Below are 24,556 nucleotides of genomic sequence, written 5' to 3'. Positions count from 1 at the left end.
GATTTCCTAAACTTTTTTATAGAGTTAAAAAATTTAATTTTATACAGACTCGTTCTTCTATTTTGACCACATCTTAAAATAATTATCTGTGTTTTTGTCATACATGCAAAATCTTCTCTTATTTTTCCCACTAATTATAGATTTTTAAGTAGTTAATTGGTTTCCTGCAATGCTGATTTCCTCCTTTCTTCTTTGTTCTGGGTTCTGTTTGTAATGTGTGATTTTCTCACATGTTTGGCCGTTTCTGGCTGGTCTTTTTTTTTTTTTTTTTTTTTTTTTTGTATTTTTCTGAAGCTGGAAACGGGGAGAGACAGTCAGACAGACTCCCGCATGCGCCCGACCGGGATCCACCAGGCACGCCCACCAGGGGCGACCGCTCTTCCCACCAGGGGGAGATGCTCTGCCCCTCCGGGGCGTTGCTCTGCCACGACCAGAGCCACCCACGCTCTGCCGCGACCAGAACGACCCAGAGCCACTCTAGCGCCTGGGGCAGAGGCCAAGGAGCCATCCCCACCGCCCAGGCTATCTTTGCTCCAGTGGAGCCTTGGCTGCGGGAGGGGAAGAGAGAGACAGAGAGGAAGGAGGGGGGGCGGGTGGAGAAGCAAATGGGCGCCTCTCCTATGTGCCCTGGCCGGGAATCGAACCCGGGACTTCTGCACGCCAGGCCGAAGCTCTACCGCTGAGCCAACAGGCCAGGGCCTCTGGCTGGTCTTATATTTAATAGTGAGCCCTTCTTATTTCATAGCTGATTGGAACCTATGTGTCTATAGCAGCTTCCTTTTGGTTGCCAGGTAGGACCCAGCTGTTCTGTTGGGGGTTCCATAATGACAGCATCTGATGTCTGCTCTGGCATGTGCCCAGCTGCACCAGAGAGGAAGCTGCTGCTCTCCTGTCTGGGCAGCAAAGCCTGAGACGACTCAGTTCCAAGAATCAGGAGGGAGAAGGGCCTGGAGGTCTCAAGGCTCAGTATGTGGATGCTTAGTTAATTTCTCCATTTTCAACACAGTACCTAAGTATGTCTGGTATCTTTGAACTGGGTGTTTGTTGTTCTGGTTCAGTGTGTGTGTGAGTGTGCGTATGTGTGTGTGTGTGTCTCCTTCTCAGAGGAATACCTTCAGCTGCAGTGGGGAATTCTAGGACCTAGTTAGCTCTTAAAATAAACTTCTAAAATGTCTCTTGCTCTGAGTCCTGCCCCTGCCTCTGGCATTCAGAGATATTTGCTACCTCCAATTCCAGAGCCTTACCGGGTTTGACAGTGAGAACCAGCATTGTTCTGGTCTTCTCCCTCTGCAGGCCATCAGCTTTCCCCTCCCTTGGCTCTGCTAAACCTCCACTCACTCCTCCATCTGCTTTCCCTGTTCCAGCATGTTTTGTTGTTTTGGGTCTATTCTCCTGATCCATTTGCCCTGTGAGAGCATAAAAATTTCCCCTTGACTATCATTTTAGTAAGGTTTGGGAAGAGAGTAGAACTAAAAATGTATCAATCCCCCATCTTTAACAGAAAAAGTATCTGTCCTGACCAGGTGGTGGTGCAGTGGATAGAGCATTGGCCTGGGACACGAGGACCCACATTCGAAACCCTAAGTTTGCCAGTTTGAGAGCGGGCTCACCAGGCTTGAGTGTGGGGTTGCTGGTGTGAGCGTGCAATCATAGGCATGACCCTATGGTCATGGCTTGAGTCCAAAGGTTACCGGCTTGAAGCCCAAGGTTGCTAGCCTGAGCACAAGGTTGTTGGCTTGCATCCAAGGTCATTAGCTTGAGCGAGGGGTCACTTGCTTGGGTGGAGTCCACCCCCATCAAGTCACATATTAGTGAACAACTAAGGTGCTGCAACTATGAGTTGATGCTTCTCTTCACTCTCCCTTCCTGTCTGTCTGTCTCTCTCTCTCTCTTAAAAAGAAAAAGAAAAAAGAAAAGAAAGTTTATCTATAGATTTTTTAAAGTGTTTTTTGGAGGAGAGAGAAGAAGATAAAGAAGGACTGAAAGAAAACATAGATCTACTTTTCTAAACTATTCCTATGCATCCAAGGTCCTAACAGCTGTAATGATTAGTTCTCAAGTGTATTCAGTTATTCCCTTGCCTTTCCTGCTAGCTTCCCAGGACAGCTTCCAGGCGCCATCTTCCCTGCTTCATCACATAAGACCGGGAGCTTTTAGGTGCTCAGTATCAGCGTTAAGGCCTAGGGCCCTCAGCAGACTGCAAGGCTCTCAGCCCCCATCATGCTGAGTTGATCTGGACCAGCCATCTGTCCACAAAGAGTGCTCAGAGGCACATCCAGAAGAACCAGCATCAGCATCCTTTTCCCTATCCCTGTGCCAAAACTGTGAGTCCAGGCCTTCATTTCCAGGGTCTCAGTTTCTGCATCTATCAAATAGATTATTAAATCAAGAACTTTCTCAGGCTACTTTTAGCTTTCATATTCCAAGGTTGTATAAAGACAGAAAAAAAAGTAAAAACGAACAAACAAAACCAAGCTATCAAAATAATAGAAATACATATCCAGAAATTATTTAATTCATCAAATCTTTGCTGGATGTTTATTGTACACCTATGCAGACTATGGCTCTTAATTTCAAAAAAACTTGCCACATGGTAGGGAGGTAAGTCACATATAAATCACCCATTTGAGATGCAAAGTGGGCGGGCCCATTAGAGTGGAGTAGAAAATATACTGCTAAAGCGCAGAGGAGAGGTGATTTCCACTGGAGAAATCTTTGTGGTAAGATTGTGTGGAGGAGAAACAAGCTAGGTGGGGGATAGAAAACTCTGAAGCCGTATCCACACGAGTTGTGGAAGGCTTTGACCAGGGATAGACCTGGATGAAGGTTCTAAACATCTGGAGGGTTTAGCAAGAGATAATAGATGGTAGCCCAGGGTAGCATCCATAGTCAAAGAAGCCCAACAAGGGCTGATGAGGTATCACAATAGGTTGGCACATGGGCTTTCAGGAGCAAGTGATGTTAGAAGTCCAGCAGACAGGCAGCATTCTGAAAATCTGTCAGCAGAGAACAGGAAGCTAGTCACCAGACTGAAGGTTCAGGAGCAGGATTTCCTGCGAAGACAGTCTTCACAAGTAGGGTGGGTTTGCCGAGAGCAGAGCAGAATTCCTTTCACAGAAGAACTAGAGAACCAGTTGGGATACCCAGAAGGAAGTCAGACACGGGCTGTGAGATTGGCACCTAGTGTGCTTGAACAGAACTGCAGGGGGCTGATTCTTGGGAGTAAGCTCTAGCCTAGTTTATCAGACCTAGGTGTGGTTGAATGAGACATGGCAACGTTGAGTCCCAGAACATCAGAATTCTTCCTACTTGAGAGACAAAACATGAGCTTGCTGAGGGTGCAGAGGGAGCAGCACTCAAGGTACCTGCCTCTGAGGAATTGAGGGGTTTCAAGGTTGGGAACCACTCTAGACACTCAGTGTAGGATGTAGATAGCAATCAGGAATAAGGAAGAGATTCCAGGAAACAATGATAGCAAGAATATAGGAGAGAAATGCAGAGCAGTTGTCAAAGACTGCATGACCCAGTGTGAACAAAGCGCAGATTGTGAGAGGAGGGAAATAAATGGGAGATGAATGGACATGAAGAGAGGCTGGTGCTGCCGTGGAGGCTGTGCTCAGGAATCTGTAATGACTCCTACAGGCAGTGGGTCACCACCTGATGAGCTCATTAAAGCACAGGAGGCTGGAGACAGGGGAAGTCTGGGCTGAATCAGAGAAAAACGATAAAGACCTGAAGCGGGTTAAGTGCAGGGAAATGGCAGGGGACAGAGAGTATGTACCTGTAGTATCCAGGCAGGAAGTTTGATTTTTTTCCATATGGTACTATGTAAGAAAGCTGGCTTCTTTTTCATGTAGAAAGCACTGTAACCAATATAGGCTCAATTTATTTGTGCTGGTTTTTCTTGATGAGGGGACTAATCGGCAACCTTGAAATAGAGTCTGTGTTGCTAACAACTTATATGGGACTCGTATGAGGAACAAGCCTATTGTCATGACTGACATTGGGCAATAATTGAACTCCTGAGTGCTGATTAAACTATCATTATTACTGCTTATGAGAACAGCTATTGTTTATTGAGTGCCTTTTATATACCAGCCAGATTACACATCTTATCTCAAATCCTACAAAGTCAGGATTACCATTTCCATTTTACTTATAAGAAAGTTGCTGAGTGGCTAAAGCAAAGTGAGCACATTCACACAATGAATGGGTAAGTAGCAGAATTAGTTTCAAATCTTGGTCTGTCAGAAACACTATCCTGTTTCCAACCAAGGTCCCATATTACCTCTGCTTACTAAATGTAGTCTTATTTATTGATATGTTTGGGTGGAAAGCATATAAATGTAGTACTTTTCCTTTTTGCTTAAATTCTTGTAGCCATAACTAAATACTTACTTAAAACATTATGTATATGTGTGTGCATGTAGCCTTTTATACATATATATATATGTACATGCGCATTTTGTGCAAACTGGAAAAAGGCTTGTAATCTTTCTTTTATTTCTTGCAGTTTCATGGTCCTTTACTCAGCCTGGTTGACCTCATAGACCTGTGTGTAGATATTTCAAAAGGCTGTGTCTACCTGGAGCAGCTCCACTTCATTCACAGGTACAGTTATATCCTGGGTCCGAGGTTCTTATGGATAGTGGCACAATAGCTGTCTGAAATTTGGATAAAACATAGAAAATAATTACATATTTTAATTCCTTCAGAATAGCAAAAATTTTGAAAAAATTCTGTCTTCTCTGCAAACCTACTAATATTACTTGTCTGATCCCTGGAACTTTATTATTAGTATTATTAAATATAGCTTCTGCCATAGGGATCTGGCAGCTCGGAATTGCCTTGTCTCCGTGAAAGACTACAGCAGTCCATCACGGAGAGTGAAAATTGGGGACTTTGGACTCGCAAGGGACATCTACAAAAATGATTACTATAGAAAGAGAGGAGAAGGCCTGCTCCCAGTTCGCTGGATGGCTCCCGAAAGTTTGATGGATGGAATCTTCACTACACAGTCTGATGTATGGTGAGCTTAATAGACCACAGAAATGTGGCACCACCATCCAATGTCAGAACCAAAAGGGATCTTGAAAGGTCTTCTAATCTGGTGTTAAGAAATGAAAGGTTGTAATTTGCCTTAAGCTGATGTGAAAGCTGGTGTCTAAGGTGGGCCTATTCCTGGGTCAGCTGTTTACACCATTTCCTCCATTCAGTGTGCTACTTTATGTTACCAGTATGCGTAAAATAGCTACATTTACTTCAGGTATTTTATTGCTTTCTGAAAGTGTAGAGACTTTGACTAATAGGATTGGTCCTTACAAATTAATATCTAAATATGTGTTTAAATGCCTATTACTTGGGGATGTTTGGTCATTAATTTATAAGTAGACTTTATGTCACAGATCTCAACAACATTAAGACACTGAGGTGATTTGGAAATCTCTCTATCTCTTTTTTTTTTTTTTAGAGAGAGAGATAGAGAGAGATGAGAAGCATCAAATTGCAGTCGCAGCACTTTAGTTGTTCATTGATTGTTTCCCATACGTGCCTTGATGGGGGAAGGGAAGGCTCCAGCCAAGCCAGTGACCCTTTGCTCAAGCCAACACCTTGGGCTCAAGCCAGTGGCAATGTTGAAAATCCCATGCTCAAGCCCATGACCCCATGCTCAAGCTGGCACACCTGTGCTCAAGCCGGCAACCTTGAGGTTTTAAACCTGGAGCCTTAGAGTCCAGGTTGATGCTTTATCCATTGCACCACTACAGCCAGACTGGAAATCTCTTTATTATTTAGATAGGACCCCTAATTTTTGCTTGTTGACCACAAATTTTTGATGAGCGCTGCTTAAAATGAAAAGATTTGTTTAAAAACTTTTAAGCCCAAGAGACAATTGGGTATAATATTGGTCTTCAGTGCTGTCAGTTTCCATTCCTGCTTTCCCTTTCCATGTTTACCAGCACTCGCACTCAGGAGGATAAAGCTGAACGCTTTCTTGCTCACCCCTCAATATGCTGACTGCATGATGGAGGTCTGCAGTTCAGATTCAGCCAGAAAGGAGGAGCAAAGTGGGGCGTGTCTGTGTGTGTCCCCACTGAACCTTCTTAACACTTTTGAAAGGTTACTGTTAAGAAGTTGCTTGTTCTACTTTTTCTTGTGACCAACTTGCTTTTCGGTCTCCCATTTGCCTTTAATAGAGCCAATCATTCCAGTCACAAAGTAGACCCCTGTAGTCCCAGGAATATTATGTTGGAGAAACTATTGTAAACATGATGTTTGTAATAAGTATAATTAAAGCAAACTCTCTAATATCCTTAGGTCTTTTGGGATTCTGATTTGGGAGATTTTAACTCTTGGTCATCAGCCTTATCCGGCTCATTCTAACCTTGATGTTTTAAATTACGTGCAAACAGGAGGGAGACTGGAACCACCGAGAAATTGTCCTGCTGATCTGTAAGTTATAATTATGTTAACATAAGCACTCAAAAATCAAAAGTATGTGCACATACAATCTTATGTTTCACTGGTATGGTATTTCAAAATAAAAACTGGTATTTATATATTTGTATACCCTATAAAATATAAATTAATTATAACTCTTAAATGACTAAATACATGATATATAGTAATATATACACATGATATTTTATTTCAGAAAAAAATTGGAGGAATAGAACATATTTATACTCCTGGTTAAGTGAATTCTAATAAATAAAAGATGTGCGTTTGTTTGTGGCATGGTGTGTGTATATGTGTGCATATACCATTTTATTTTGAAAGATATGATTTGGCTAATATTTTAATCTACAAATTAAAGGATTCTATTAAGTATGAATAGATTGTTTAAAAGTTGTATTGCATTTGTTCATATAGCTGATATTGGAATATAGCACTAGTAAAAATTAATAAGTTGTTACCTATTTATGAACTTAACATGTAATGACTAAATATTAGTGATTCTATCAAATTGATCCTGGCCACTATTGAATTCTAATAAATTTTTTTGATCCTCAAAGAGTAGGTGATTTTAATCTAGTTTTAAAGAAAAAACGAGCCAATTTTTTTGCTGAATACTAGTCCACCTTCTCGTGAACAACCTCAGAAGAAATATTGTCTTGAAGTCTTTTCCCAAGAGGTATTTTACCCAAAAAAAGTTTCTGAAAAAGCATACAAGCCACAAACATAAATTTCTCTGTTATGTGCGTGATATCATAATAAGGATTATATGATATACAGAGGTGTTTAAAACAGGGTCATGTCTCTTCAGCACCTCAGAATAAAGACACACATGGAGCAGCTGGATACCAAGCCAACATGTAATAAAGTGCTAAACTATGTGGTACAGACAAGTGCAGAAGGAATTAGCAGCATGCGGATACACACCGTGATTGTACTGCTTTGACCATGCTGTGTTATTTAGAGGATTATTCAGACTGGAGCCAAAGGATGATTAATAACTGGGCACCTTGGTTGGATATTTTACTGGTGAATGTTTCTGTATTATTTAAATCTTCCAGCTAGAAGAAGATTTGAATCACTGCTTGTTTCTGAACCAGCTTTCACAGCCTCAGGGATACTTGCAGGGAGAGTAGGCATACATATACCTGAACAAGTGCGGCAACAGTGCCTACAATATTCTTCAAATATTTGGGGGGAGAGGAGAAATTTTCTCTAAGGTTTAAGAAATTGTACACAATTTGAAAACCTTTGATCTAGGGTTTGAGGGAAAAACCCCCAGCATACCTAACTATAAAATATATTTTTATTAAATAATTAGCAAACATCATTATTTTGCATCTTTTATGTATATATCAAACACTCATAAAATTTTCCCAAAACTTTAATCACTTGTTTTGTTAGAATTATAATCTGGCATGTGTACTTTAGGAATTAATCACTGAGTTATACATTTTGATTGATGTGTTCATTAATATTGTTTGGGAAGGAAAGAGGTGGATAAATAATTATCTATTGTGGAGCAAAAAAAAAATGTAGGTATGTTGAACTTTGCTCTAATCCAAACGTATCCAAATGCAACTAGAAAGAGGAGGAAGAATGAGTGCTTGGAAAGTGCTAGAAAAGCATTCCTGATTATAAGCAGGAAAAAATAATATTCTGCATATTTTTATCTTGATTATTCAGTTGGATACATTATTGCTCCAATTCTATAAAAATATGCTTTCCAAAATAAAACCAAACTTTCCATTGGTAGTTTTGAAGTTCATTTGAACATCAGTAATTAAAAAATAAATATTACTGTCTCCCAGCCTTCCCTCCAAGTGCTAAGATCTCAGAGACCCAGGAAGGGTTAACTCATTGCTAACCAGGAAAACAAGCTGTGCTAAGAAATGGAGCTCTGAGCAGTGCCATTCAATCTAGCCATGGCCTTAAGTTGTCATGATAAAGATTAACTACTCTCCTTAGAGTACAGAGGGAAACTGATTTTTATTTGAAGCGGTTCTCTGAGATCACAGGCCCAGCTTAGAGGGTTGAAAGTCTGCACTGAGCCATGCTGCACCTTCTATTCACTGCTTAAATTCTCAGCACCTGGATGCACTCCGGGTCAGGTGAGCCCCTAGATGGCTGTGCTGTGCTCGCTATTCATGGAATGCAGGCATTGAGAGCTTTCCCCCTTCTCCCCGTCGCCTGGGATATATGGTGGAAAGCTCAGTCCATGGTATTCTCTTTAGCCTTCAGTTCACACAGCAACCACACCACTCTCAAGAAGAAAAAGGATCAAAGGGCAATCTACTTCAAGTGAGAGCTCTTTGGGGTTCTCTGACAGATGCATCACAGTGGCAATGGGAATTTCCGGAGAGTGTCTCAAATGGAGGGAGCAACAATGGGAGAGCATGAGGTTCACCATCTTATTTTCACCCCTTAAAAAAATAAGTGCACCTAAGTGCTAGTCTGTCCAGGATTGGCATAATGAGTAAGGGAGTTCTTAAAATCAGTATTTTATGTGCTTTGTTTAAATACCTACAGAAACTCAGTCCCATATTACTGAAAGATGCCATGGAGTTTCCATCTGTTGAATTTGAATTACTTTATGAGTCTGAGGCCTTTACTCAAAGACATTAAAAATGAATATGGTTAATGACTCATGTTATTTTGGGGGAAAAAAAACTGAGGCAAAGAAGAGTAAAGGGTTGGCATAGTCAATAAAGGAATTTGAACCTGAGCACTTAGCTGAGTGAGATATCTCAAATATAGTGAGTGTGTGTCTGTGTAGAGCTGGAACAACCAGCCCAGGTAAATTTAACAACAAAGCAACTGTACTTTCATTTAAAGTAATATGCTTGAATGTTTGTAATTATAAGTTAGTACAAGTATCTAATGCATATTGAACTGTAGCAGGTGCCCATCTGTAAGAAAAAAACACTATGCCAAAGGAATAGTTGTTATTAATTTAACTGAAAGATGTATGAAATGCATTTTCAGGATTAAATTCTTAAAAGCTTCTTTATTTTATTCTACTGCCAGCTTGCTGCTATTTAAGAGCTCAAAGTGTACTTTTCACTTTTTTATTGAGTTCCTCTTTGCTTAATCAAGGGCAATTCAGTGTTCATTCGTCCCTGGATGGGAAGAGAGAAAGGTTTTCTTAACTATCAGGTCACATGTTTTTGCCACCAGAAAATTAAAAATAATGATTAGATTCAATGTAAATCAAGTCCCTGTGGATGAAAATAGGAATATCTGCTTAAATAAATTACATAGATTAAAGAAGAGGCTAAACTGTTGGAAGGTAGTGTGAAGGGGTGAGGTGCAGCTGTGGCCGAGTGGCACCCATCAAGATGGCTTCTCTCTCTCTTCCTTCCTCCTCCTCATCCCCCTTTTCTTCCTTCTTTCTTCTTGCTTTTTCTTTCTTTCAACCTAAATAATCTCCTTTAAGTGTCTTAAAATCCTTTGTAGAATGAGGCTGATCACAAATAAATAAAATAAGTAAAAAATTTGTAATTGAAATATGACAAGTCTTAAGAGATTCTATTTTTAGACAGTATCTTTGAATCATAACCTTTATTTTTTCCAAAAGGATATGCTTCCTATGGAGAATTACAGTTTACTTTCTCCTTTCACCTCCTGAAACAACCCTGAGGCTAGTCATCAAGATTTTGCTTTAACTATTACTTAAAATATTTAATAATATTTTATTTCAAATATAATCATTTTTCATGGGATCTTTGTATTATCTTTGTTTCTAAATGCCATAGGTTATAAAGAAATATGTAAAAGATTAGGTTCTTAGCCATGATTCAATTTTAAAAAATGGAACCAAATTTGGCATCTATTTTCAAAATGTACATTCCTTGTAAATATGAAAAGACATCATCATATCAATACTAGAAAATAAACCAATATTAGTTTTCTCCATAGTACTTCAAATTGAGTACTAGCTCTGACCTGAGGTGCTTGTCAAAAAATGAAAGAGATGGAAGTAGAATTTTGTATACCACATTATAATGAAGTAGAGATTTTAATTCCTAAAGTAGATTCTATCAATCTTAAATACAATACTCATAACAAGTCCCAGACCATCATCACCTATAATTGACCTCCTTGCTCTAGCTCCATTGCCTTTACCTTAGTCGACACCACCATTAACCCTCACCTAGTCTTCTCTCATAGCTTCCTTACTCCCAACTTGTCCCTCTACAACCCATTTTTATTTGTCCCTGGATAGATAGAGAGAAAGGTTTTCTATTCTATCAAGTCATATGTTTTTGCCATCAGAAAATTAAAAATAATGATTAGATTCAATGGAAATCAAGTCCCTGTACATGAAAATAGAAATATCTGCTTAAATAAATTACACAGATAAAAGAAGATGCTGAACTGCTTGAAGGTAGTGTGAAGGGGTGAGGTGCAGTTGTAGCTAAGTGGCAATTATAAAAATGGCTTTACAATTATATCAGCTAGAGTAATTCTTTAAATAAATATAAGTCATGCCTATTTAAACACTTTGCATGGCTTACCATTGTAGTGTCATCGACCCAGCTTCTAGGCTGGCCTATGAGATCCACATGGCCTCGCCTTCCTCCTCTGACCTCATCTCCTTTCCCTCCTCAACGATGGCTCTTCAGCCACACTGGCTTTCTCCCAGGCTCTAAAATGTGCCAGGCTCTTTCCAAATTTGAAATTTACACATACTTTTCCCTCTTCTGGTGTGTTCCCTGACTCCCCTCCCCACCCTACTCCCATGACTGATGTCCCAGTAGAGTCCAAGCTCTACATCGATCAGGCATCCCTGATTCAACTTCCCTGTGCAGTGGGACACTGCTGCTTATCAGCAGGGCTGGCAGCCTCTTCGAGACTACTCTTGAGGCGGCTATGAGGATGCTACTGTTAAGTGCCACCGGAGGAAATACATGACCGACATACAAATTAGTTGCAATAATCACACAGGCAATTTATTACTCACAAATCCTTTTGGCATGCCTGGGTACAGCTTAAGGGGGCCCCGTCAGCGTGCTCCTCTCAGCTGTCTTTGGTCAGAGCTCAGAGCAGCGTGGAGACAGTCTGCATCAACATTGGAGTCTGGGCGACCACTGCATCAGAGGGCCCCTCAGCTTTAGTACCTTTTCTGGCAAACGCCTTCTAACAGGTGTCAATCTACAGGATTATCACCTCAAACCACCTTTTTGGGAGTTCCTCACAGGGAATCCCCTCTATGTCAATCTACTGAAATGTTTTCATCAATCCACTTTTAAAGATGTTCTTATTTACATTAATTTACAAAGTTAATGCAAATAACACCAAGCCACTTCTTACCTAGGTATAACTTCACATACACACTAACTGGGTCCAGCTTGAAAGTCAGAGTCTGTTTACCACATTACAGAGTTATGACACCAAGCCACTTCTTATCTATGTATAACTTCACACACATACTAACTGAGCCCTGCTTGTAAGTCAGAGTCTGGTTATCACCATCTATACCCACTATATTAATTCCTATCCAGATGGCATAACTTTACTTAATTTTAATAATTACTTTAATATTATTTTAGTTACTTTTATATATCTTCCATATTTTTGTTTTTTATATTTCTATATATTTAATTACTATAACATCATATTACTACAACAACTGGCATCTTATTTTTCCACAAACTTCTTTGGCTAAAATGTCACCTCTGCAGAGGGGCCTTCTGTGAACAATTTACCAAAAATTTTCCATCTTTATTACATTGTTTTCTTTGGCACTTTTTTTTTTAGAACTTGAACTTGTATTTTTTGTATTTATCTATTGATGTAGTAGTCCTGATATTTTTAAATACGCTCCAATTTGTGTTTCTTTATCAGTTTCTCTCTCCCTAGCTCCCATCTGCCTTGTAGGTCCAGAGGGAAGGGGGGAAAGAAAGCAGAACAGGTCCTTGACCTTTCTAGTAAGAGAGCAGACTTGAAAACCAAGCCTGGGGATTAGAGGTTTATCTAGAATCTTAGAGCTCCTGGTTAGTGTATTGAATGCCAATTTACCCAAATTACTAGGACCTACTATTCTATATAAAGATGATCTAATAAAAGAGAAGTTGAGCTAATAAAAAAGATGAAGCGAGTAGCAACACTACTCCTGCTAAGACCTGGAGAAGTGTAGGAAGAAAAGTCCTTGACACATAGAGGCAGGAGGATGGAGGTGTTAGATATTTAGGTCCTGCAACCTCCTCTGTAGGGTTCAATCAAATTAACTGGGCAACATCAAAGGCACAGAGCAACTGCTCAGTCCTTCCAGTGTGGGAGGATGGCAAGATCATTGAGCAGGGGACCCCCCCCCCCCCACATTGACATGGAGACCCAGCATTGTGAGGAGGCAGAATGGCATGTCCACACAGAGAACATCTGGCTTGAAATTTTAAGCCTCCTTTGTTTCCCACATGGTGTGAATATTTAGTTGAAAGCTGGAGATTAGGCCAAGAAGCACCCTGTGGGCATGCAGCAGAAACAGGAAAGGATTCCCTGGGCCTTATCAGCAGATACAGGACTCAGGTGCAGTCTCAGATCAGAGAAGGTTACAGCTAGAAAGAGAAAAGGGAAGGCCAGTTCACTGGGGAAGTGCACAAAGACATGGTAAAGAGATCATAGGCTGCAGATAGCAGCTGATGCCTGCAGGATGGGCCAGCCCAGTCACTGCTATGGAATTCCTGATCATTCCACTCTGAGACTTGCCAAGATCCAAGGGACAGTGCAGTCCAAAGGATGGTTCACTCTGCCTCTGTACACACACAAAACTTTCACCCAACATATTTCCTGATACCATCTTGGACAAGAGGACAGAGGGAGTAGAAATAACCTAAAAATAAGAGAGATTGAACTATTATCCAGAAATGACTGAGCATTACCTACCAAGATTATTTAAAATACTGAATTGGACTAATTTTAACTGCATTCATTAAATAAGGTTAATATTCTCCTGCTAGGTGAGGGCTTTGAGAAAGACTTAATTAGTTAGAAACAATATAAAAGAGCTATATTTTTTTCTGCTCCTATGAATTCTTCTTACGTTTACTGTATGTATCCTTATGAAGACAGGTACCACACTGCCACATTCCTAGCTTTTATATCCTGCTGGTGTAGTAAGTGTTGAATGATGAATGAATGAATGAATGAATGAATGAATGAATGAATGAACAAACACTGGTGCTGCACAGGCCCTGGCCGGTTGGCTCAGTGGTAGAACGTGGGCCTGGCGTGTAGAAGTCCCGGGTTCGATTCCCGGCCAGGGCACACAGGAGAGGCGCCCATTTGCTTCTCCACCCCTCCCCCTCTCCTTCCTCTCTCTCTCTCTTCCCCTCCCGCAGCTGAGGCTCCATTGGAGCAAAGATGGCCCGGGCGCTGGGGATGGCTCCTTGGCCTCTGCCCCAGGCGCTAGAATGGCTCTGGTCAGGGCAGAGCGATGCCCCAGAGGGGCAGAGCATCACCCTCTGGTGGGCAGAGCGTTGCCCCCTGGTGGGCGTGCCGGGTGGATCCCAGTTGGGCGCATGTGGGAGTCTGTCTGACTGTCTCTCCCGGTTTCTAGCTTCAGAAAAAAAAAAAAAAAAAGAGTGCTGCACAGACATTTCTTTGACAACTGTTAAGGAAAAGATAATATTTAATCAACTAGCTTTTTCTGTCTGGGGGAACTGAGTCTTTTAGTTAATCTGATAGTGTACAGAAGAGTAAAAACATTAGACTTGAATCTGGTTTCTACCACTGGTTGTGCCACTAAAACTATGTCTGTGTGGCTGGAGTAATCTTAGATTTTCTTTGAGACATAAAGGTATCTATGTAAAGTCTCTTTAATCTTCAATAATTTTTATAACTCTTAGTTCCCTTACATGTTGAACAAATATTTTTCAACTATCTATCTATCTGCATTAATAACTGTTAAAATAATGTCAGCTTTTCAAAAGAAAGGTGTTATCTAGTAAAGATAGTAATATTACAGGCTATTGTTAAATAAAAAACCAAAAATTATATTTTAGTTCATTTATATTAATTATTGAAAATTGACAATAACTCAAAATTTTTTCTTCATCTAAAATGACCTGACCTCAGTTATGTTATCAATCGGTAATGATTGCCTAATGACATCTGATCACCATTTGCTGTCATGTCTTTACCCACACATCCAGGTGGAATTTAATGACCCAGTGTTGGGCTCAAGAACCTGACCAAAGACCTACTTTCCATAAAATTCAAGACCGGCTTCAATTATTCAGAAATTTATTCTTAAATAGTATTTCTCAATGCAGAGAAGAAGTGAACCCCAGTGGAGTTGTAAATGAAGGCTTTGAAGGTACATTTGATTCTTTGTCAAAATTTCTGGTTTTCTCTCCATTGTAGACTGAACAAGGTAAAAATGGGATAAACATAAAAGACATTTTACAGTGGGTGAAAAGAATAATGTACTGGCATCATCTTCATAGTAATTAAGAGTTTATTGTAGTTGTCTTTGAAAATAATTTTGATTTATGCACTAAATTAAAAAAAATTAGGATATAGTCTCTGGATTTATAACCTCAGATAATAAAGAGAATTAACATGTTACACTACATTTTAAGGAAATCTGTTCTCCATCCCCTCCACTCTTTATACTAATTTGGACCTTAAGTTCAGGGTTGCATTCATTATAGACTGTTAATTTATGATCCATTGTCATCATTGGTCTATGTAGTTCTTCTCTTTTACTTGGTTTGTTTAGTCCCTTTAACTCTGTATTCCTCCCTTGTTCTGCATTCTTTCTCCCCCTGCCACACAACCATTCTAATGTCTTTAATGTGTGTCTTTATATTTGTATATTTTCCTGCAAAATGTACATTGCATGCACAGATGCTATTGTGTTATATAATACTTCATATTTTTAAATCAAGTACTAAGAACCATCCATGTTGATATGTGTATATCTAACCCATTGCCTCTAACTGCTGAGTATTTTTGCTATGATTATTGTAGTGGGCCATACCTTTGCTACAGTCTAGTCTGATTCCACAACTTCTGTCTTTTAGTAAATAAGAAAGTAATCTACTGGAACCATTCTACTGTGATTGACAAACTAAGCCTTGTTGTTTTATGAAGAATACAAAACAGAATTAAAACACAGTAGTCACTTGGTTCATTTCCAAAACCACATTTACAATATATTTGCCTAATTGGCTGCAGAATAATTAATTTTAAAATGATTCTTCAGTTGCTTTAGAACTCCTTCCCATTACTAAAAATTGACAGTCCCCCACCTCATTTTTTTTTTTCAAATATAAGAGCTTAGACATGAACCTGGCAAGATGGATCAGGACTCAGAATCTCTCAGAGGTTAGACCTCTTGGTCTTTGCAGTGATGGGCTCCTGGAGCCCATCATGGAGTCATCTCACTACTGCAGCCCATGGTGAGATCTTCACCTTGACTAACAGGAGGGAAAAATGAGAAACCCAAAAATGAATATCTGCTTGTCGTGTTTGCTGTGTTTCTGAGCACATACCTTGAGTAACTTTGGGTACATGACATGGAGTAAGACTCTGATCGTAGGACTTCTTTGACATGAACAGCCAAGTGACAGATTGGAAGGCCCTGGTTTCCTTGAGCATGCATCATAACACTCGCCAGATAAGCCTTGTTAACAGTCCACATGGTCTCCACCTGCTTTCTCATCTTGGAGCTGAGCTTACTAAGAGTGGGGCTGAGATCTTGGGGTGACAACTTTTATACACCTCATCCTTTTGGAGTGTTCTAGACATATACTTGCCTAAGTTAAGGTCACAAAGGATAAGAAAAAACATATCTGTAAGCCATTCTAGATACAATCAAGCGCTTCTCATTTTTTAAACATGTATTTAATACGTGTCTTGGAATGAAATTTTGATAAAGGTTTTCCAAAAATTATTTCAACAGATGGTCATTGACTTCTGTCCAAGGCATAGTGTTAGGAGTTAAGCACCTGAATTCATTGTGTTCCACTGGGCTGCTTTAAAGAAAAAGAGGCAAGAATATTTCTTTCCCTTGAGAGGCTATAATCAGTTTTTTCAATTTTGTATGTAAAGTTTTGTAGTGAGCTCTGACTTTGAATTGTCCCTGTCATAAGATCGTGTTTGTACCCACAGGAAAGGTGAGTGTCCTAGTTCACTATTGACTGATACTGTTTTGCTCAAACTTTTTAAATCTGCTCCTGCTTGGCTTGGTTCTTATTTTTATAATCTGATGTATGAAAATGTTAGAGAAACCACAATCAAGAGTGGTTTACCAGTGTGTAAAAGGAAATCTTTTGTTCCTTGAGTAGATAAATGACAGTGACTGGGTTGAGCTGAATGTGTAGAGATCTGAAAGAGATCTATGGTGTTGTTTACCTGGCATTGAAAACCTGGCTTTCCTACCAAATCACTTCTCTTTCCTCTAACAGCATCTAGTAAAAGCTATGACTCTGATTTAGACTTGTTTGTGAAGATCACTTTTTCAAACCTTATGAAATTAAATTCAATCATTATCTTTTTCAAGATTTAAAAAGAATTTCTTGTTTTACATCAACCAGAAAAGTGATTCCTGATTCCTTTCTGATTTTCCTTTTAACTATGCCAGTAATTAATCTCAGTAACAGTTCTTGTTATATTAATTATAACTGTACCTTAAGATCTTCATTATAAAATAAACTTATGTTTATTGTTTAAAAAACATAAAATTATCTATAAAGAGTAAAAGGTAAAAGTCTCTTGCTTCCTCCCTGCTTTCCCTTCCAGGGCTAGCCATAGTTTGCAATTTGATTATATGCTTCCCAGTATTTTATATGCATATACAACCATTTACAGAAATGTTCACTTGAGTATGTTTGTATATGTACTGGCTGTATTCAGAGATAAAATTTAGGTAATTTAGAAGAATAAAGGAACTATAGATTTTCTGTTCAGTTCTCCACTATGTTTTACCTTACAAATGAACTTATTTTCAAAGATCTGGTGAGCCAATGATTTTATTCTGTGTCTTCTGCTAGAAGCCAGGAGGCATTCCATGTTACCACTGAGTCAGGGAGCCCATGTTACCACTGAGAGGGAACCCATGTTCTGTGAGAGTCCCAAGGCAGGATGCTGAGTCCACCCTGTGCAGCAGAGAGAAAGTTAATAAAAGCCGCTGGAAGGAGGTCACTTGTAAACTGAGTTCTGCAAGGGAGTAAGGAAAAAAAATGATCTTTCTGGAAAGGAGGAGCAGAATGTAGAAAGGCATGGAGTAATAGAGAATGGGTGTGCACAGGACTGCACCTTGTTTACCATACATGAGGGTGGAAATGGCAAGGGATGAAATTGGAAGGATAGTTCTTACCCTAGTCAGATAAGAAACGGAAAATAATGAAAGCTGAATTAATAAATGGTAATAAGTGTAGACAGAAGGAAATGAACCCAGAGTTACCACAGAGGTAGATCCTACAGAACGTGGCATCTAATTGAGTAAAGAAGAGAGTGAAGATAATGGTGGATCCCAATGGTCTGAGAAACTAAGTGGAAAGTAGTGCTCTTACCAGAAATGCAACCGTAGGAAGAGGAACAGCCTTGCACATGTGTGGTTTGAGCTGGGTGTGAAGTGAGCCCAGTCTTCAGTTGAAAGGTCTGTCCTGTGAGTATAAGTAATTGATGTCAAAGGTGTAGATGAGATCATTGAATTCAAGTACACCGAATAAGAAGTGAACAGTGGCTGGGACCCGGAGAACAGCCAGTATAGGAGGGACTGACCAAGAAATATGGGGTTGGAGAGGAGAAGTTAGAAAGAGAAGAGGAAAGCCGTAAGAGTATTGTCATGGAAACCCAAAGGAGAGAGGCCCAGGAGGAGGGAGCCATCAAATGCTGCTGAAGTCAAGTTCCAAAAGAATGGAAGGATATTACAATTGACTTGCATTATATATATATTTTAAAATCAACTCTTTGCTCATTACTTTTCTTCTAATATGTGCAGACATTTTATAAAAACCACAGCGGCTGCCATGACAAGTGTTAGAGGCCCTGACAGCTCAGCTCTAACTCAGGCACTACCAGGAGTCTCCATGAACCCTTGGGAAGATCCTTTCCCAGTGTTGCATTACCTAGTTCACCTATGAGACTGGGATAATAACAAACAATTCTCCCAATAAATATACAGAACAAGACCCTTGTTGTAAATGGCTTTTAATAACAATAATAGCTAATTATATCTTAGCACTTTATTTCTGTGCCACTCAGTGTGCTATGTAGGTGAACCCATTAAGTCCTCACACTCGCCCAATGGCGATTTTAGAGATGAGAGAACTGAATGAAGTCTAGCTACTTGCCCATGGGCACACTGCCAAGGTGGGGCTGGAATCTGGCTCTGTGCTAGATAGAGCCTGTGCTCTCTGGCTCCACAGGGATGTGGCTGGGGTAAGGAGTCTGCCCACATGCTCTGCCCAACTTACCAATAGCGTGCGGCACTGCTATGTAGAGTAAAAAAAAATTACAGCCTGCTAGAAACATCAAATTTATTTAGGTGCCAAGTTTTGGCCAATTAAATTAAGATTCTAAGCAGTGTTCAAAAACATAGAGGAGCAGATATAAATCTGCAGAATAATGATACAGGAAGAGTTTAACTGGGAATATAACCAAACACGGATAATTTAGACAGAAACAAGCATTCTGTGCCACAGACATGTACTTTTAGGAAAGAGGAAATTCTCATTGTGTTATTTACAATGCATGTCATTCCTGAAGATAAGGAATAGTGAGAGATAGGGAAATCACTAAAAATTTTGATAATTCTGATTTGACTGAAGAAAAGTGGCAGAAAAGAGAGAATGAAAGGCAGAGTTTGCATATTTGTCAGAGATGTGAGTCATGAAATAGTCCCTTCAAAGCAAGCCTAAACTTAATTACTCTGTTAATAAGCAAGAATGTGTTTAATAATACTTTGCTGCTTTGCAGACTGTTAGGCATATTTAGCAGACTAGTGCAATGTCTGTGCTCATGTTATTGTCAGACTCATATAAAAGATAAAAAAGCCACGGAAAGCCCTTTTTTTTTTTGGAAAAAAGAAATAAAGGGTATTAGGATTACAGGGAGCAATAGCATCACGCGTATCCCATGGTACTACTGACCTAATGGGGTAAAGAGGGGATAGAAAGAGAAGTAACATATCTGGGCATCTAGTAAAAATATCCCAGTGACTTCATGCAAACATTTGTGTAAACATCACCTCATCAGTCCCAGAGAGTTCTACAGGAAACAAATCTAAATGCTCCTCTGCTGTTCTAAACATAGCCAGTCAGCCGGCATATGTCTCGTCTGTTAATACCCTGTCTTACTTGGACCTTTTTATTTTAATATTTCCCTCTTAAAGAGAGGGTTGCTGAGCACATGCTGTCTTTGTTCAAGATCTCTGTTTTAAAGTTTGACCTGCAGGCTTTCTATTAAGTAGTTTTTAAACAAAAATAAACAACCACCCACCCACCAACTGCCGCCGCCACCACCACCACCAATGCATGTCTCTTTTATGCAATAAGATGTACTGATTGCTGAAAGCTTACGAGGGTCAAGTTACTAAATATTGCTCTAAGAATCAGGGTCCAATGAAATAGTTAGCTAATGATTTTTCTTTGACATATAGAGCCAGAATTTTGATAAGGCATTTATTTGTCTTATATAAAAAAATATTTTTTACAATAACTCAACAATAAGCAAAAAAACCTAAAATCATGTTTCATTAGGAAGTTTCCCAACATGCTATTTAATGGGATAAAAATATGACTAGGCTTATATTGTAGATTTAAGGTTTCGTTGAAAAGCTAAACTTTTCACCCTGGCCGGTTGGCTCAGTGGTAGAGTGTCGGCCTGGCGTGCAGGAGTCCCGGATTTGATTCCCGGCCAGGGCACACAGGAGAAGTGCCCATCTGCTTCTCCAACCCTCCCCCTCTCCTTCCTCTCGGTCTCTCTCTTCCCCTCCTGCAGCCAAGGCTCCATTGGAGCAAAGATGGCCCTGGCGCTGGGGATGGCTCCATGGCCTCTGCCTCAGGCGCTAGAGTGGCTCTGGTGGCAACAGAGCGATGCCCCGGATGGGCAGAGCATCGCCCCCTGGTGGGCATGCCGGGTGGATCCCGGTCGGGCACATGCGGGAGTCTGTCTGACTGCCTCCCCGTTTCCAGCTTCAGAAAAATACAAAAAAAAAAATAAATAAATAAAAAAAAAAAGAAAAGCTAAACTTTTCTTGAGCCTAATTTCTTTAAAACTTTTAGGGACAGCCTAATTTTCTCAATAATCTGGTACTATTTAAAGTTAAATATCTTCTTTCTTTCTACGTATCACTTTTTGGTATTTCTATCACTATTAGCATATATAACAAGTTAATCTTATGGATTTCTCAATGGCAATTAGTGCTTATTGGTAATAATCATAACATTTAGAGCCATCCATAGATATTCAGCACTTAAGCACTAACTAAACCTGGCCTGTGAAAAAGTTCTTTCTATGGGGAAGATATTTTTCAACACTGTTCAACTGTTTATGTGGTCTGAAGTATGCTATGACGATGTTTGGATGCTGAAGAGGAACATGAGATGATGCCAAAGAGCTTCTGAGCCTGCAGTTTGGCCATCCTGTTCATTATCAGTGGGGAGCGACTACAAAGAAGAAGAAGAAGAAGAAGGAGGAGGAGGAGGAGGAGGAGGAGGAGGAGGAGGAGAATAAGAGGAATAATAATAATAATAATAAGAAGAAGAAGAAGAAGAAGAAAAGGAGTAAATAATAATGCTGAATAGGGACAGTAGTTCATATGCTCTTAAGATAAAATAAGCTTCTCATCAGGTGTGGAACTTGGTAAATAGGTAGATCGTTGAACTTTCAAGGGAAAAACATAGGTACAATGATGCTGCCCACAGTCTTTTGACATTTTCTCATATTTCAATTTAAATTCATTTCAAATAAATCCAACTTGGATATATATCAGGGCTAAGTGCAGAAGGTTGGCAGCCCAGCAGGCCTCACCCGCACACTTGGATGCTCTCATGCTGGAAGGATGAGAAGAAGAAAGGGAAGGACCATCATCTGGCTGCTGAAATATTTCTGACTTTTCAAATCTACTTTATGAAAAGACAAAAATATTTCTGATCATCATTTTTTTCCCCAGGTACTGATACCCAGAGATTGGGAAGTATTGATAAAAAACAATTCCCACACTATACATTTGTGTATTTATCTTCTACTGTGTATTTATCTTTTTGCTTACCTAGAATAGTGTGAAGTGTATCAGAAGTTCTGCTGTGCTGCTATTAGGTTTCTGCAAGAATCTTACACTTCCTATGTAAGAAGGTCAGCCTTTAAGTAGAGAAAGATGGAATGTGAACATAATTGTGAAAAGGTCAGTTCCCCTCTGGCTGTCCACGTTTCTGCTGCCACCCTGACAGCACACACATGGGTATCTGCATCTGTGCTCTTTAGGGACTCCTGCAGGGCCCCCACCCAGCCACGTGGCTGCCCCACACACGGCACAGCAACTTCACCCTGACCTTGGAGAGGGTGAATAGAGAACACACACTTGTGCCAGACAGTCTGGGTTCAAATTCCAGCTGTGTGACTTTGGGCAAATTATTTAACCCTTCTGTGCCTCAATTTCGTCATCTGTTAAGTGAGGATAATACTTGTATTTTCTTTTAAAAATGCATTAATATATGTATATAGCTTAGACCAGTGTTGGGTAGATAGGAAGTCCTCTATAAGTGTTAACAATTTTTATTATTGATAATATATATGCTGTTGTTTTCCTTCTGCCTCCATCTGCTGTCAGAACTTGCCAGGCTTGTTTCACCTCCTATCAGCCTTTGGAGGTCAGAAGCATGCTGGTTTTAAATTTGGCAAAAACCATTAACGGTTTCATATCCTGCTTGTCCCAGGGGGAGGAGTGGAGAGGGCCAGCCACCTTTGCTGCCTCGCTGTTTCCTCAGTCCACAGCCAGCACTCCCCTGCCTCGGGACCATAGTTGTTACTGTTCTCTCTCACTTGAATCTTCTTCCTAAGATATCCACATGGCAAATTCTTTCACTTAATTCAGGCCTCTACCTGAATTTTACCTCATAAGAGAGGACTTTGCTAACGCCTCATCTAAAATAACAACTCCTCTCCCACCATTACTGTCTTGCCCCCTTTTCCACTGACTTTTCCTTCATGGTGCTTCTTACCATCTGGCATAGATTTAATTGTCTGCTAACTTCCTGTCTGTCTGCCCCAATTAGAATGTAAAGAAGAACGAACAAGTTTGTTTCACTCATTCGATGCCATGAATACCTAGAACAGAGCCTGGCACATAGTAGGAATGCCATATATATTATATTAATAAATGATTAAATTACTTAAACTAAAAGAATACATCTTTAAAGGGAGATATTTTAGATGGAGTGGCAAGATGAAAGGGTAAGCACTTTAGACAAAGAGGGTCATGATTTCTTAATTTCTGTCACAAAAACCATGCCTACCTGTTAGGACAAAGTTCATCAGCTCCGTCCTCTCACCACGCTTTATATATTTCTTTATTACAGTACATATCACCCCCCATGTAGCAGATACATCTGCTACCCTGCTATACTGTATTAGCCTCAAGGACAGGGAGCATGTCTTGTTTACCTTTGTGTTCCCTCAGTGGGACTCATTATTGTCTGCTGAACCAATGTATGAGGTTGATGTTGTAATTCTCATACAGTTTGTATATTACAAATAAAGAAAATCAAAGAGATGCTGGAATAACTTCTATATTTTTTTCACAGATGAAGAGGGCAACATGATTTGTTTGAATTTGGATGATGGTATGTCAATTGCTTTCATGGAAACCAAGAACCAAGAAGGATTAAACTATATGATGCTTGCTACAGAATGCCGCCAAGGTGAAGATAATTCTGAGGGTCCTGTAGGCTCCAAGGAATCTGAGTCTTGTGGTCTGAGGAAAGAAGAGAAGGACCCACATGCAGACAAAGGTATCTGCCAAGAAAAACAAGTGGCTAACTGCCCTCCTGGCAAGGCTGAAGCCCTGAACTACGCCTGTCTCACTCACAGCGGACATGGAGATGGGTCGGATTAATAACTCTGTTTGGGAAATGCAGAGTTGAGATAAACACTCCATTAAGTAGTTACTGAAAGGAAATCCTAGTAGAATAATAGATGTTGTGGTGGTCTACGACTCTGAATTGATACAGAAAAAGTTCCTGACTTTGGATCTTGGTTCTGAGGACCACTTATTTTCAGTTCTGACAATCCCCACTCCAACTGTCTAGACTTCAGCAAGATTATGAGGGGAACCACTGAGCCCTTGGAAAGCTTAGGAAGACTCATGAGTCAGGAAGGGAGACTGCTCTCTCTCACCCTTGAGGTCACTTAGACCATTTCCCACCCTTCAGTCTGGGCTGTAACAGAAACATTTTGGTCAGATTGTTAGAGACAAAATAGGTATGTTCAAGAACCTGAAGGAGGGGGATGAGAAGTGCCACTGAACTACAGATTTTCCCCAAAGGGACTGAGGAAATGACTAACTTTATATATCCCCAAAGAACCAGCACATCTGACATAAGAAATCATTTGGAAAGCTATTGCTATAATAAAATATTGTCTTTGTTGATTATTGTAAAATATTTTGTATTTTGGAGGTTATGAAATAGTAAAAATAGAACCATGAAGATGTCTAAATTCTAAAGTTTAGCATTGGGCTACATTAAAATTGTTGTGACTTGTGGGCTGTCACATAAAATTTTGTTTTATTTGGCATATATATTTTAATACACAGTACTTAAGATTACATTTAATATCAAAAATTTTAAAAATTAAATACAAATGATCATATAATTCTAATTCAAGCTCTGTGATTTTAGCAACTACATGAAATAAATATTTAAATTAAAACTATTTAAAATATTCTTTAGCAAAAGCTCTTGATTTAAAGTCAATTGTTTGTCTTTTGCAGCTCCCCATTTAAATCTGGACGTCTTAGCTGCTCTGACAACAATACTAATGAAAGCTTTCTGGGTCTTACTCAGTTGCAGTATTCAGGATGTTCCCTAGATGTAGGGAAGAACATTTTGATGATAACATTTGCTAAAATCTACCATAGAAGAGGATCATGCAT

The 24,556-nt window shown here is 39.8% G+C and overlaps 1 protein-coding gene across 2 annotated transcripts in view; it reads left to right on the top strand.

The window, feature by feature from the left end:
• The window catches only part of ROS1 (ROS proto-oncogene 1, receptor tyrosine kinase), a 125,425-nt gene extending 101,247 nt beyond the window's left edge, over nt 1–24,178 (top strand). For both annotated transcript variants that reach the window (XM_066247903.1, XM_066247904.1), the window contains exons 40-44: nt 4,514–4,611; nt 4,826–5,029; nt 6,316–6,450; nt 14,607–14,770; nt 23,208–24,178. In XM_066247903.1, the coding sequence (XP_066104000.1) occupies nt 4,514–4,611; nt 4,826–5,029; nt 6,316–6,450; nt 14,607–14,770; nt 23,208–23,518 (912 nt within the window). In that variant the 3' untranslated portion in view covers nt 23,519–24,178. The remainder of the gene's footprint in view (nt 1–4,513; nt 4,612–4,825; nt 5,030–6,315; nt 6,451–14,606; nt 14,771–23,207) is intronic.
• The last annotated feature ends 378 nt before the right edge of the window (nt 24,179–24,556 follow it).

Source organism: Saccopteryx bilineata, chromosome 12, assembly GCF_036850765.1.
Source record: "Saccopteryx bilineata isolate mSacBil1 chromosome 12, mSacBil1_pri_phased_curated, whole genome shotgun sequence".
Classification (NCBI taxonomy): Eukaryota; Metazoa; Chordata; class Mammalia; order Chiroptera; family Emballonuridae; genus Saccopteryx; species Saccopteryx bilineata.
The sequence above is the reverse complement of the archived record's forward strand: the minus strand, read 5'-3'. Positions and strand labels throughout refer to the sequence as shown.